This window comes from Anthonomus grandis, chromosome 2 (assembly GCF_022605725.1).
Source record: "Anthonomus grandis grandis chromosome 2, icAntGran1.3, whole genome shotgun sequence".
NCBI classification, from domain to species: Eukaryota; Metazoa; Arthropoda; class Insecta; order Coleoptera; family Curculionidae; genus Anthonomus; species Anthonomus grandis.
Genome location: NC_065547.1, coordinates 558,081 through 572,125, shown reverse-complemented (window position 1 = coordinate 572,125; position 14,045 = coordinate 558,081). Strand labels below are relative to the sequence as shown.

Below are 14,045 nucleotides of genomic sequence, written 5' to 3'. Positions count from 1 at the left end.
GGTTCAGGTCTTATTTATGTAATAGAGTCCAACAAGTGTCAAGTTTAAAAATTCTGTTTCTCAAACTATAAGTGTCGATTTTGGTGTTCCACAAGGAACAGTTTTGGGACCATTACTGTTTTTGCTATACAGATCGTGTTATCGTGAGCTACGTATTACCCAAAATAATGGCATTACCGCTTGGTTGCGGCTTGGAGGCGGCGGAATTTTTCGTTTTTATTTTTTGAACCGGGAGTCAGCAGACCTCACTTTGCTGTGTTACTGCGCGTTGCAATAATAATTTTTGAGCGTTATTTTCGTGTTTTTTTTCACTATGGCTGCTTATAACTCTTCTGAAAGAGTTCAACTAATTAAATGGTTTTATGGAGGCAATTCGGCAGTACAATGTAGAGATTTGTTTTCAGTGACATTTGAGAATAGACCGATTCCTTGTGCAAAAACGGTTTTAAATGTGGTTACAAATTTTGAGACATCTTTTTGTCTTCAAGATTGTAAAAAATGCCACACAAAACGTCAAGAACCACCTGTTGAAGTGGTCCAGGATATAGAACGGCGGGAAGAAATGGTTTGCAGTACCCTAGAACTTGATTCGACACGGTCCACTAGAAGTGTTGGAGAGGAACTGGGAATGAGCAATAAAACTGTTGCTCGTATCTGGAAAAAATATGGGTACAAATGTTTCAAGTATTCAAAAACTCAGGAAATATTTCCTGAAGACCAGTGGCGAAGAATGGAATTTTGTGAAACCATGATGAAAAATGCAAATGAAAACGAATATTTTTAAAAAAATATTTTGTTTTCTGATAAATCTTCTTTTCCATGACATGGTAAACAAAATCCTTCCATTGTTCGTTATTGGTCTCAGGAAAACGAGCACAGAAGTTTTTAGTTTCGTACCCAGTATCCTCAGAAATTGAATGTTTGGGCAGGTATTTTGGGCGACAATGTTATAGGGCCATTTTTTATTGATGGCACTTTTAACGCCCAAAACTACCTTGAGTTGCTGCAAAACCAAGTTCTTCCTGCCATTCAAATCCTACCTGATGTAGACCTGGGATCGATTTATTTTTAGCAAGATGGCTGTCCTGCTCATAACGCGGCTAGGGTAAAAGAATTTTTAACAAATACTTTTCCTAACCGCCTTATTAGTGGAACTGGCGATATTAAATCGCCTCCTAGGTCTTCAGATTTGTCCCCAAATGACTTTTATCTGTGGAGTTACCTTAAGCAGACCATTTACAAGCATGAATTTAGTAGGCCAATAAATTTAGAGGAGTTGCGAAATAAAATTGTCGAAGGTACCAATTCCATTTTACTTGAAACTCTTTTGGAGGTGCGAAATAGCTTGGTGGTTTATTTGAGCCTTTTATTTAAAAAATGATATGTTGTTAAGTTTGTTTATTAGAGTTTTATTTATGATTTTTTATTATATTTTTATCAGAGTTGATATTTTATTTTTTATTAGAATAACGCTTTAATTTTCAATATGCAAAACACAGCATATTAAACATTTTAAGATTACAATTCTATGCGGGTTTTACACATTGTCATGTCTGTAAAACCCGCATTAGAATAAATATTTAAAAAATGCCTGGATTTTCGCGTAATATTTTGGGACATTTTGTCGCCAAACGATGGAGCTCCTACGAAAGTCAGATGTTTACTATAATTACTAATCCCGTCCTCGGGCCGGCCAGGGCGGTGCTCTGTCGCAGGCACTCGTACACGCGCGACGTTGCAAAATTTCGCCTCTATGCGGTTTCCTATAAGTAACGAACGAAAACACGATCTGTATATCAATGAGATGGTTAGCGTTACTGAAAAATCAAATGTAGTGTACAGCTGACGATACCATGTTGTACATAGAGGGTAAAAACCTCGATCAAATGGTTTGTGATATGAAATAGAACTCAGCGATTTATTCAACTGGCTCTGTGACAACAAGTTAAGTTTGAATACAGACAAATCAAAATTTTGTGTGTTTCGATTAAAAATAGCTTCTACGTACATTCGTGTAAATGGACGAAAAATAAGCTACGATGAAAATATTAAGTATTTATGTATAATATTGGACTCTAACCTTAACTTTCAAAACTCACGTAGACTATATTATGAGAAAATTTGAAAAGAAAGTGAGATTTATAGCAAGAATAGGCCAAAATTTGTCGATGTCTACCAAGATTTCTTTGTATACTGCCACAGCATTTTCCCGTATGCAGTTTTGATTAACGCTGTTATATAATTTGCCACAGTATAGATGGAAAAAATCCAAAATAGGGCCATGAGGACAATTTTAAAATGTAACCGGTATACACCAATTAAATTATTGTTAAATGTCTTAAGTATGTTGTCGGTCCATCAGCGAGTAGTGTTTAACGTTTATATGTCTATATTTAAGTTAAAAAAGGGCCTTTTACCGAGATACAGTATTGTGCATACATATAGCAACAAGCGATGTTTTAAAAAATATTATTTGCTCCTTTATTTATTCCATATTATTTCTTTACTTTTAAGTACACGCCTCTGTATTATTTAAAAATATACCCAGATATCATAAGAATGCCAATGCAGAGTAAGGAACTTCATGTTTGTTTATTTAGGCAACGTGCATAAATATAGCAACATTCTTGTTTCGCATTTATTTTATCAGTTAAATATCGATTTACCTGCTGTAAAGTTGTTATTTTTGAATCACAGAATTAACTTAAAATGGGTCGCTCAAAAACCGTCTCTGGTGATGTTGTGAAAAATTATTGTGAAGCATTACGAAAATGGTGTTAAGCAGAAAGACATTGCAAAAAGCTTACGGCTTCACAGGTCAATCGTATCCAGAGTTTGCAAAAAATTTCGCCTTACTGGAACAGCTGCACCGGCGCCCATTCCAGGTAGACCCAAAAAAACAAATTTGAGGATGGATAGGCAGCTGCTACGAATTTCCAAAGAAAATCCTTTTTTGTCTTCCCAAATTTTGGCAAAATTAAAAGAGGGTGGAGGAGTAAACCTCAGTTCCAGTACCGTAAGGAGAAGATTACTTGATGCCAACTTACCTGCTCGTCGCCCCGCCAAAAAACCGTTACTCTCAAAGAAGAACGTCAAGGCTTGTTTTCACTTTGCCCAATCTCATGTCCAATGGTCTGTAGCTAATTGGAAGAAAGTCGTATTTAGTGATGAATTTAAATATAATTTATTCAGGACTGATGGAGTGATGTACGTCAGATGCCCCAGTGAACAAAGATTAAACAAAAAGTACATTGCCCCACAGTTAAACATGGAGGGGGAAATATTCTTGTATGGACATGTTTCTCGGCTCGTGGCATGGGACCCATAGTAAGAATAGTGGGCAAAATGGATCGTTTCATGTACAAAGACATTCTGCAAACAAATTTAGTGCCATATATGAATGAAGTCATGCCGCAGTAACAGCCATATTTCAGCATGACAACGATCAAAAACATGCTTCTCAATTTGTTAAGAGGTGGCTATCCGATAAAAAAATAAATGTAATGGTCTGGCCCTCTCAATCGCCAGACCTAAACCCTATAGAGAATTTATGGCATTACATTGACACCAAAATCAGGCACCTAACATGCTCTAATACAAATATTCTCTTTGAAATAGTGGAAAAGGCTTGGAAAAAAGTGAACAATGACTATATTATGAAATTAATTGAGTCCATGCCAAGACGATATGCAGATGTTATAAAGGAGAAATTAATTTTAATTTAGTTGGGTTATATTTTTTTAGAATCAAAACTATTTTTTGTTGCTATATTTTTGAATAATAAATTTGCATAAAACAATTTGGTGTTTTATTTATTATGATACAAAAAATATGATAATATGAAAATATAAATAGGCTCTAACTATTCTTGTAAATAATATATAAACCTTACTTATAAAATAGATACTAAAAGATATATAACAGGAAAGTTCAATGTTGCTATCTTTTTGCACAATACTGTATATCTGTGATAAATTAGTAATATTTCCATGTCCATAACTATAATACAAGATATTGTACAGATTTTATACTATCTTATAAATGTAACACTACTCAAATGCTTAATTCGGTGCTATACAAAGGTCTGTTAGTGAATAATATAAAAACCTGTGATAACATCAACCAATTTAAACGCTTACTGAGAGCACATATTTTAAATTGGTTATTAGGTCTTATGTTTCAGTTTTATATTGTAATACGACTTTAATCCCAATCTACATGTTAAGTTTTATTTATTTATTTTATTCATATTTAGTGTTTCAGTGCTTACTATTTTATATTGACCATAAGAATTTTCTATTTTTGTATTTTAAATTTTTGAGTTAGTACTAAATCTAGATTTTATAACATCAAAAGTGTAAAATATAAACAATGAATATTTTTAATTTTTAACAGTTTATAACTAAGAAACTGTCTGTTTCAAGTATGACACAAGACCCACCAAATTTAAATAGTAAATAGAGTGTATCATATAAGACAACCACTTTTCTTAATATTTCATGCCCCAATTAAAAAAAGCTTTTAAGAAGACTTGCAGTTCCGAGAAAAATCCTCCTACCTGATATGTTATAGTCTTTGGTGCAATCCAGACACCGTAGCACGTCCAAAGCCATTTTCAAGACTTGCTCGGCGTTAGTCTTCTTATGGTCGGGCCAATTGGCCAACCAGTAATGGTAAATTATCCTGGGGCCAATGTTGGAGTCCAATTTTCGCAATTCCAACCTACAATAAAAAACGAACAACTTAGAACCAAAAACAAACTTTAAACTGCCATAAGTACCGTCGTATTTGACATTCGTCCAAGTACTCCTTATCTAAATAAACGATACGAAATTTCCCGTAAGTCACTTCGTTTTTCTCCTCGAACTCGAACGTTTCTTCTTCGTAGTGGCTTGAGGAGCTGCTCGGGGTGTCAAACGTGAATTTGTCACGAACCTAAAAGAGAAGGAAAAAGGTTTTGCTAATAGGAAAACCGTTTTCGGGAAAACTCACCTTTGAAGTTTTCACGTAATGAAAAGTCTTTTCTGTTGTGTCAGAGTTTTTCCCTAAAGGGAAGTAGAGTTCGCACTTATTCAGGCCCTTCTCTACCAGTCCCGTTAGCATCACAATACATTTGCACTAAAAAATCAGTATTTAAACCTTGAAACTGTATCAACTATTTAAGAGAAAAAAGTGACTTTCAGTTTTTGAAAAAAAACTGCGTCTAAAATAAATAAGAAACTGATTGAACTGCTCGGAAACAAAAAGTAAAGATTTATAATTTTTTAAATCTACTAATTCATCATACATATTCTTGTGTAACTTCTGCAATCTGTTACATATTTATGACTAATAAATACTTTTTTCCGGTTATCAGTTTTTGAGAGACTTGCAATAAGTCAGTTTCTTAGAATCATAAATTCAATTTTTTCTCTCTTAAAAATTTGATTCATATATCAACAGGACGTATTATTATTCTTTACCTAATAGTTTTTGACTTATGCCTCTATCTACAATATCAATAAAATTATACATTTTCAAAAGTACCCAATTTTTAAAAACCTTAAAACATTTTTTTCTCAAAACTATGAATTTTTCAAAAAATATCGTTTTTATATGAAAAGTGTTCCTTGACGTTCTTTACCTAATAGCGTTTAATTTATATCAATATCTTTAACAGTGATGCGATTCTTATTCACTATTTCGAGACGTCTCATCTCGATTATTACGATTTCGCGATTCTTATTAGGAAAACCGAGACAACACGTAACGATTCGAACTGTCATTTCAGTCGTGACCGATGTACATGCCGAAATGGTATCTTAACCTCACATATTTATTGTTTTCTTGATCGGTCTGGCGATTAAAGATAGTTTCAATAAAACTATTAAAATATCCTTTAAAATTAGAGAGGACCATTTGATTGCCTTTGCAAATATTATCGAAGAATATCCTTTTTTGCCAGAGGGCGATTGTCTTGCTCCAATGCCCGCCAGGAATTTAAAAAACTATGGCAAGAACTAGCAAATATCTTAAATTCATTAGGGTATGGAACAAGGACAACTGAAAAGTGGCAAAGGGTAATAAAAGTATTTTTTTTTTTAGAATTATTTATAATAACATAAGAATAAAGTTAAATTAAAATATATTATGGAGCATAGATGTCTGGAATTTTGAAAAACTATTCAGCATTATTTAGTTAATTTAAATGCGTCTCTTGGGAAGATTTATAGTCTCCTATTTTTTAGACATGGTCGGATTATAAACTCAACTTAAAAAATAGGACTTCAGAATTAAAGAAACTGCAGACTCAAACAGGAGGAGGGCCTCTTTTAACAAATAAAGGTATACCTGACACTGATAACCGATTATTAAATATTCTTGGAAAGACATTTTTTGAAGGCTGTGGAACACAGGAAAAAGGTGTAAGTATAATATTGCCTTGTAGCAATAAGTTACTAATAGCAAAGCCTTAAACAAATATAAATAGAAGTTTTAAACAAATATTTGTACTTCCTCTTATATTATCCTCAAACAATAAAAAAAACATTAAGATTGAAAAAATGTCATAAATACCTCCCGTTCATTTTAGTTTGAATCATATCACGAAAAATTGGTTATTCCAAAGAAGAAAACATGTTCTGCTACATCTACAATTACTTCTGGAACATTATCAGTTAGCCCTGTACAGCAAATAGTGTCCCAAATTGATTTAGAAAATATGCCAGATTCAAATTTATTAGTTTCCTCACCCTCAACACAAAGAAATGAAAGTCTTCAACAAGAGAAAAGAAAAGGTCCAGATGATGACCATTATTATTTTGCCCATATAAAGCTACAAGAGAAAACCCCAAATAAAAAGAAAAAACATGATAATAATAAATATAGATAGATAGAAATAAATTCTAGAGAATATACAGTAGTGGCAGAAAGTAGAACAACTTTTAAAAAAATTAAATTTCTTGACAACTAACAAAGGAATAACAATGATATTTATCCACAATACTTTTGGTCAAGTAAGTAGTCTTAAATCAGATAAGAATTGACCTTCTAAATATTTCTGTTTATTTTTAAACTGATAAGAATTTGTGTACCTGGCAAAAAGTAGAGCAACATTTTTCTTTCTTACAAATCGAATAATATTAGTTTAATTCCAGCTGTTTACCGGTTGCATTAAAAGCAAAGTTAGTTTACAATGCCTAGAGGACGGCCTTTATCTGTTGATTTAAAAACACGAATTATAGACTGTCACAAAAATAGTGAAAAACGAATCAATATTGCAAGAAGGTTTAGTTTGAATAAATCTATAGTATCGCGAATAATTTCACGTTATGTGAAGCATGGACATGTTTTACCTAAAAAAAAAAAACAGGAAGACCAAGAAAAACCGATAAATATCAAGATAAACAAATTTTGAAAATATCTCAGAGCGATCCATTTTTGGATTCAAGTAAAATAAAGCAGCGTTTATCAGAAGAATTAGGCGTTCAGGTATTTTCAAGGACAATAAGAAGTAGATTATGCGAGGCCAAATTATTTGCAAGACGTCCAGCAAAAAAGCCCTTATTATCTGCAAAAAACAGACGATCCCGTCTTCTTTTTGCTCGATCTCATTTGCACTGGACAATTAATGACTGGAAAAAGATAATATTCAGCGACGAATCAAAGTTTAATTTGTTTCAAAGTGATGGAATAGCATATGTTCGACGTCCTGCAAACCAAAGGTTAAATCCCAGATACACTTGTCCAACAGTAAAACATGGTGGTGGATCAGTTATGGTGTGGGGCTGCTTTTTCCGGTTTCGGAATGGGGCCACTTCATAAAGTTGATGGGATAATGGATAGATTTATGTACAAAGATATTCTGGAAAATGAAATGGTTCCATATGCAGACGAGAAAATGCCCCTTAGGCACATTTTTCAGCAGGATAATGATCCAAAGCATTCTTCTAAATATGTAAAGGCTTGGTTTAGACAGCAATATATTCAAGTAATGGACTGGCCAAGTCAATCACCAGATTTAAACCCCATCGAGAACCTATGGGAAATTTTGGAAAATAAGGGGGAAAACTTACAAAAATAAGGACGAATTGTTCAATGCATTACAAGAAGCTTGGATTAATATGGACCCAGTAATAATTTCTAGGTTACTGCAATCTATACGCCACCGTTGTGAGGAAGTTATCAAAAATGATGGATATTTTACAAAATACTAAAATTGTAATTGTATTTCAGTTTTTACTAAAAGAAAAACATCAATTCTTAAAAAGTTGCTCTACTTTTTTCCGCCCCAGAATTAATTTTTGTACATAAAAAATATAAACAAAGAATATTAAGTTAAGTTGTTGATAGATTTATAATGCTTAGATCTTATTGGTATTATATTTCCAATATGATTGCATTTTCTTACTAAATAAAATAGATGTGTTTAAAATAAAGAAGTTGCTCTACTTTCTGCCACTACTGTAGATAATCGTTTGCAAAAGTTAGAAAATAGGTTAGAAAACATTAACAACACTTTAAATACAAAATTAACTGAACTCTGTGAAATTTTAAGAAACAAGAACCCTAAGAAAATGTAAAACTACATTCAGACTGAATTTTGAGGAATCTACGTTTCTATAATATAGCTTTAATTTTTTTTTAATAAAATTATAGGTTTGTTTGTTCCTCTAGGAAATTGTGATATTTAATAGTAGACATACTTAAGAAATGTTTTTGAAACAAAGTTTATATTTATAACCCTGGATATGTTCAGTTATGTTCTCTTTCACTAGTATACATTTTTTTTGTTTAATTAGAATGAGTTTTTGATTTGTAATCCTTACAAAAAGTATTTGAATATTTGATGTTCCTTATTATATATATTAATTTTTCGTTTACCTGTTTTCTTAATATAAGATTTTCAGTTGGTTTTTTAAATTTTATTTGTGTTGGTGATTTTTTTGTGTATTATAAATAAAAAAGTCTATTGTTACTTCAACATGTTGACCATTAAACAATAATCAAGTTATATACCAATTAAACTATATTTTGACTAAATAGACACCAGTTTTACTCAGAAAGACAAACTTAATGGTAATATTACTGTAATATTAGTTTTATATCTAAAGCATAGAAAAGTAATTTGGATTTTATTAAATATTAAAATATGTGTTAACAATACTTCTTCTTATTGCCTCTCCCTCTCGAGCACCGATTGTTGTAAGTTGTCATTTTCCTCTTCATTATCATTTTCTTTATGTTCAATACCAAAAGTAATACACAAGTTGTGTAATACACAGCATGTGTTAACTAACTTTCCTACCAATTCTGGAGCATATCTTGCCACTCGTTCTTTTAACAAGCATCGGAATCTTGCTTTCAAAACCCCATTTGTTCTTTCAATTCAGTTTCTCGCCTTTATATGGTTTTGATTATAATGGGATTCTGAAGAGCCTTCCAAAGGGTTTTGGTATGGGGTCATTAATAATGGTTCAAGTGGGTAGCCTGAGTCACCCAAGAGCCATGTTCTTCTCAGACCCTGACGATATTGTGTCAAAAGGAAATTTTTTACCTCAGAATTTCTCCAAATAAACGAGTCATGAGTTAATCTACCCAAGATTGCATTTATAGACAAAATTTTCAAGTCTGAATCACAAATAAGTTGCACATTTAGGGAGTAATAACCTTTGCGATTGATATAATTGTGTTCCTCATTATTTGGTTTTAGAATGGCAATTTGAGTGCAATCAATTGCCCCTACAACACCGGGAAACTGGAATTTTTGCATAAAAGTTTCTTTCACAATGTTCATCTCTCTTCTTGTTGTAGGAAATTTAATGGTCCTAGCTGTAAGGTTGTCATTAATGGCATTGGTGATCTCATGAACGTATCTATAAGAATTATGTGATTTAATGTTGATATAAACTTATAGCAAATTAAATTACCTATTGACAGATGTTTGACTAACTCCTAAATTAAAATCTCCTCCTACACTTCGTTGATAAGAACCAGTAGCATAAAATCTTAAGGCAACCAAGACTTTTTGTTGCACTGTAACTCCACTAAGGTATTTTGGTTGCCTTAAGTATGAGGTTAACTCTTCACATACAAATCTGAAAAGAGCTTTATTTATACGAAATAGCTCTTTAAATCTGGTTTCTGAGAGTTCCACCAGGTTCAATTCCAGCCTTATTCGTCTTCTTTTCCTCCTTAAGGTCTGGTTGAGTCTTTTAATTTCTTCTTGATAAGCAATATCACGAAATATTGGTAACATTCTCATAAATATTTGAAACAAAATAAAGCAAATAAATGAAGCAAAATTAAAAAACTCATAAGAAATAGCGACAGATTATGATTTGAAAGCCGACAGTGATAATTGATAATAATGTGTTGCTACGAATCGACGGCTACGACTCGAGTTGAAATGAGAATCACATTTCACTCGGAACCGAATTGTGTCTCGAACGAGATATGTCGATTCGAGATGTGACGTATCGACCAATGAGAATTGCACCACAGTACCACAGAATAAACGATCTCACAGAAGCGAAGGCTAGCCCTTTTTACCGAACCGGTTTTTCGTTCAGGCTCCTCCCATTTACCCCCATTCTAACGGGTACAACTGTCATCGCCCACGTGGTGTATCGGGTCATAATTAGTGTATTAGTACGAGCGTTAGTGTGTATATTTGCGATATTTTTTAATTTGCCGTTTTTTATTTTTATTAAGTATGTATAGAAAAGTTACATTATTATGTATTATTCATTATTATTATGGTTGTTTAAAAGCTTTGAAAAGTTCAGAATATTCCCTAATTAATTTGTCGTGCCATGCAAATAAATACAGAATAAACATTATTTAATTTAATAAACATATATGTATATGCCTAAACCATATGTATCTATGTATGTGTACATACGTGCAGGTACATAACATTGTACATAGATAAAAATATTAAGGTTGATTTAGGTATACAGTATTTCTATGTCATAAAGAATAATGACTTTAATTTTTAATTATCTGTCTTTTTATGGACTGGTTTACCTATGCAAGTGCATAATATAGTAGTAGTAAAACACTTAAGAATCTTATATTTTGTTCCAGACTATCATAATGGACGGCGACTATACAACGTATAATACCTTTATAAAATATGGACGTATGTGTGGTACCTACATATGTATATAATAATACATACATATATCTTTTTATATATAAATATATAAAAGCCGATGATACCTACTCTTAAATGTGTTGTGTTTAAAACATACGAGAAAACATACCTGCGTATAAACCTTCCAGCTAAAATTTTATTTAAAAATACCCACCTATGTACATATGTATATGTATATTGTTAACATATTAACATCACACAAATAGCAGACTTTTTCTTAGCTAGTGCCTTACTAAAGGCAAATATTATTTACCATTATCATAAAACAACTTTCCACAAAAAACACAAAAATTCCATTCCAAAACAAATTAAAAGTATACTAACCTACACCTCTATCGTGTATCAAAACTGTCAAATAACAATTTTTATAAAAATAATAATTAATATAAATATTCTAAAAAGCAAGGACCAATATAAGCCTTAACAAAAAAAAATCCTATTTGAAATGTAACTAAATTTTGTAGTTTGCTCCCGTATTATATGAATATAACCATTTCGATTTTAAAAATAAAAGCACTTCGTTCGGTGTATGCGTTTACTACAACCTTACGAGATATCTCAGTGTATTTGCGCCGGGTGCATCTGTCAGTTGGACTTATAAAAAACTGGTTCACGGATATCAAAGGAGCCGACGCAAGCCTTCGCTTCTGTGAGATCCTTTATTCTGTGACAGTACTCAAGTTATTAAGGATTTAGTAAATTATCCAAAATATAAGAATCATAAATTAATTTTTTTCTGAAAAACATTTGATTTCCCAAACAAATTTATTCTTATAAAAAAAACACGTAATTTCATTCGTTACTTGATGCTTTTTGAATTATGCCTCTATCTGCATTGGCAACCAAATGATCCAAAATTTTCAAAAGTACATGAACCCTAAATATTTTAACACATTCATTTCATTTTCAATCAGATTTTTTTTAAAAACTGTACAATTCTCAAAAAACATTATTCCAATATAAAACGTAGTCACTTAAGTTCTTCACCTGTCAGGCTTTGATTCATATTTTTATCTTTAATAGCAAAAAAGTTATTGAGCATATTCCAAATTTTAAATCTTAAATTCAATTTTTATCGAAACGCTCTACTTTACTTAAAAATTTCATTCGTATAAAAAACATGCTCTTTAATTAAAACTTCGACCTATATCTAGTAGTACCTGTGAATGCCAAACCATTTCCCAAAAATCCGCGCAGGTATGCGAGAGCGGCCCCTGAGTGGCGATATAAGCGGTGTCAGTATAGTCGGGACCCTAAAAGACCATAAACGACAATTTTCATTAATAATTTCCAATTTTCACACGTACCTTTATATAATTAGCATGAATGTAACCTCCACTGGGCAACGGGACCCTGCTATGTTCATTCGGTAAGATCTTCCTATATCTGTTTTTGCTTTGGCTTCCTGACACGTAACATTTCTCCTGCAAGTTCAACGGTACTTCCCAAAACTCTTGCTGAAGCTTCGGGACCCTGGAAAGCTATTCGAGTGTATTAGCGATATCTTATAAGTGGCTTAGAAGCTACTGTTACCTCACAGGACTGTTTTAGTTCTTCCACAGTCATAACTTTGCCTGCAGTCAATAAATACTGAATGTTTTGCAAGTGTAGCTCGAAATCGTCCGAGAGCTGCGAGGAGTCCAGGTTTTGTTGTTTGGGAAACACCGCTTTACGGTTATTTACTGTGGAAAATCATCAGTTTTATTAAAGAGAACCATTGAAGGAATGAAATGGTCGTAGTACCTTTGCCGTTCCTCATTTCGGTACTACTACAACCCTCCTTTTCCGCCTCACAGAAGCTACAGGGGGGCACGTATAAGTTCTCGTTGGACAACGATTTCCTTCGAGATTTGGCGCAGCAGTGGCACCTTTTGACGCTTTGGAAACGGGTTTTACTCACTTTCGCCTCCGACTCGTATATTGTGCAATTATTACAGGCTTCTTGGGATTTACGACGGTCTGTACTAGTCTGTATATGAAAGAAAATTGTCAAAAACTGCCCATTGACCAATAATTCAAATAGTTTAATAACTTTATAATGTTTTTCTCGTATCTTGAGTAGTTTCTGAGAAAATTGATCTTAAAGTTACATTTTTTCACTAGAGAGAAACATTTTGACTCATAACTCAAAAACCACAACTTTAATGAAATAAAAAAGACTAACTACCGATATTATAGATTAGACAGTACATATCCGACCACGGCAGAGGTGAATATAAATATATTAGAGGGGATTCAGAAGTGAGTTCGAAAGTGGAGTTGCTTGTAACTCAATATGACTCTTTGTCAACCAAAATAATCAAGCAAGTAGGAAATTCCAGTTCTCAAAAACAATTTAACAAAAAATTATTCACCCAAGATATTAAAGATTTATATTATTTAAATGCTATACAGGGTTTTTCAGAACTATGGGATCAAACTTCAAGGAGTTATTCAGTACAACAGTAGAAAACATTTGAGTATAGAGACCCATACCCAGGAAAGTGTCACTACGGCACTACGGCTCTAAAACGCGCTAAAATTTAGAAAACAAATTTTCAAAAGGATAAATTGCTTAAATAGGATTTAGTCCATTTAATTTTGTACATGATGTCATCATAATTGTTCAAAATGTCAACGTCAATGTCAATGTTTAAAAATTGTATAGCTGGTGATTTTAAACAATTTATCGGCGCTTGTGTGTTATTATCTTTAAAAACAATAACAGAGGAGTAGTTTCTTGGCCTCCTAGATCACCCGATTTAACGTCGCTAGATTTTTTCCTGTGGGGAAATGTAAAGTTTTTGGTCTACGAAACTCCAGTAGAAACAGAACAAGACTTAATTGGGCGAATTATAGCAGCATCTGAAATCATTCAAAACAAGTATCCGAAGTCCGCCGAAATCATGTGCGACATTTTGAACATTAA

The 14,045-nt window shown here is 32.7% G+C and overlaps 1 protein-coding gene across 1 annotated transcript in view; it reads right to left on the bottom strand.

The window, feature by feature from the left end:
* The window catches only part of LOC126749342 (uncharacterized), a 56,768-nt gene that overhangs the window by 11,069 nt on the left and 31,654 nt on the right, over positions 1 to 14,045 (bottom strand). Inside the window, exons 6-12 of the mRNA XM_050459015.1 lie at positions 12,881 to 13,106; positions 12,671 to 12,819; positions 12,445 to 12,618; positions 12,298 to 12,390; positions 4,993 to 5,118; positions 4,781 to 4,935; positions 4,559 to 4,722 (exon numbers count right to left, since the gene is read on the bottom strand). Coding sequence (XP_050314972.1) covers positions 4,559 to 4,722; positions 4,781 to 4,935; positions 4,993 to 5,118; positions 12,298 to 12,390; positions 12,445 to 12,618; positions 12,671 to 12,819; positions 12,881 to 13,106 — 1,087 coding nt within the window. The remainder of the gene's footprint in view (positions 1 to 4,558; positions 4,723 to 4,780; positions 4,936 to 4,992; positions 5,119 to 12,297; positions 12,391 to 12,444; positions 12,619 to 12,670; positions 12,820 to 12,880; positions 13,107 to 14,045) is intronic.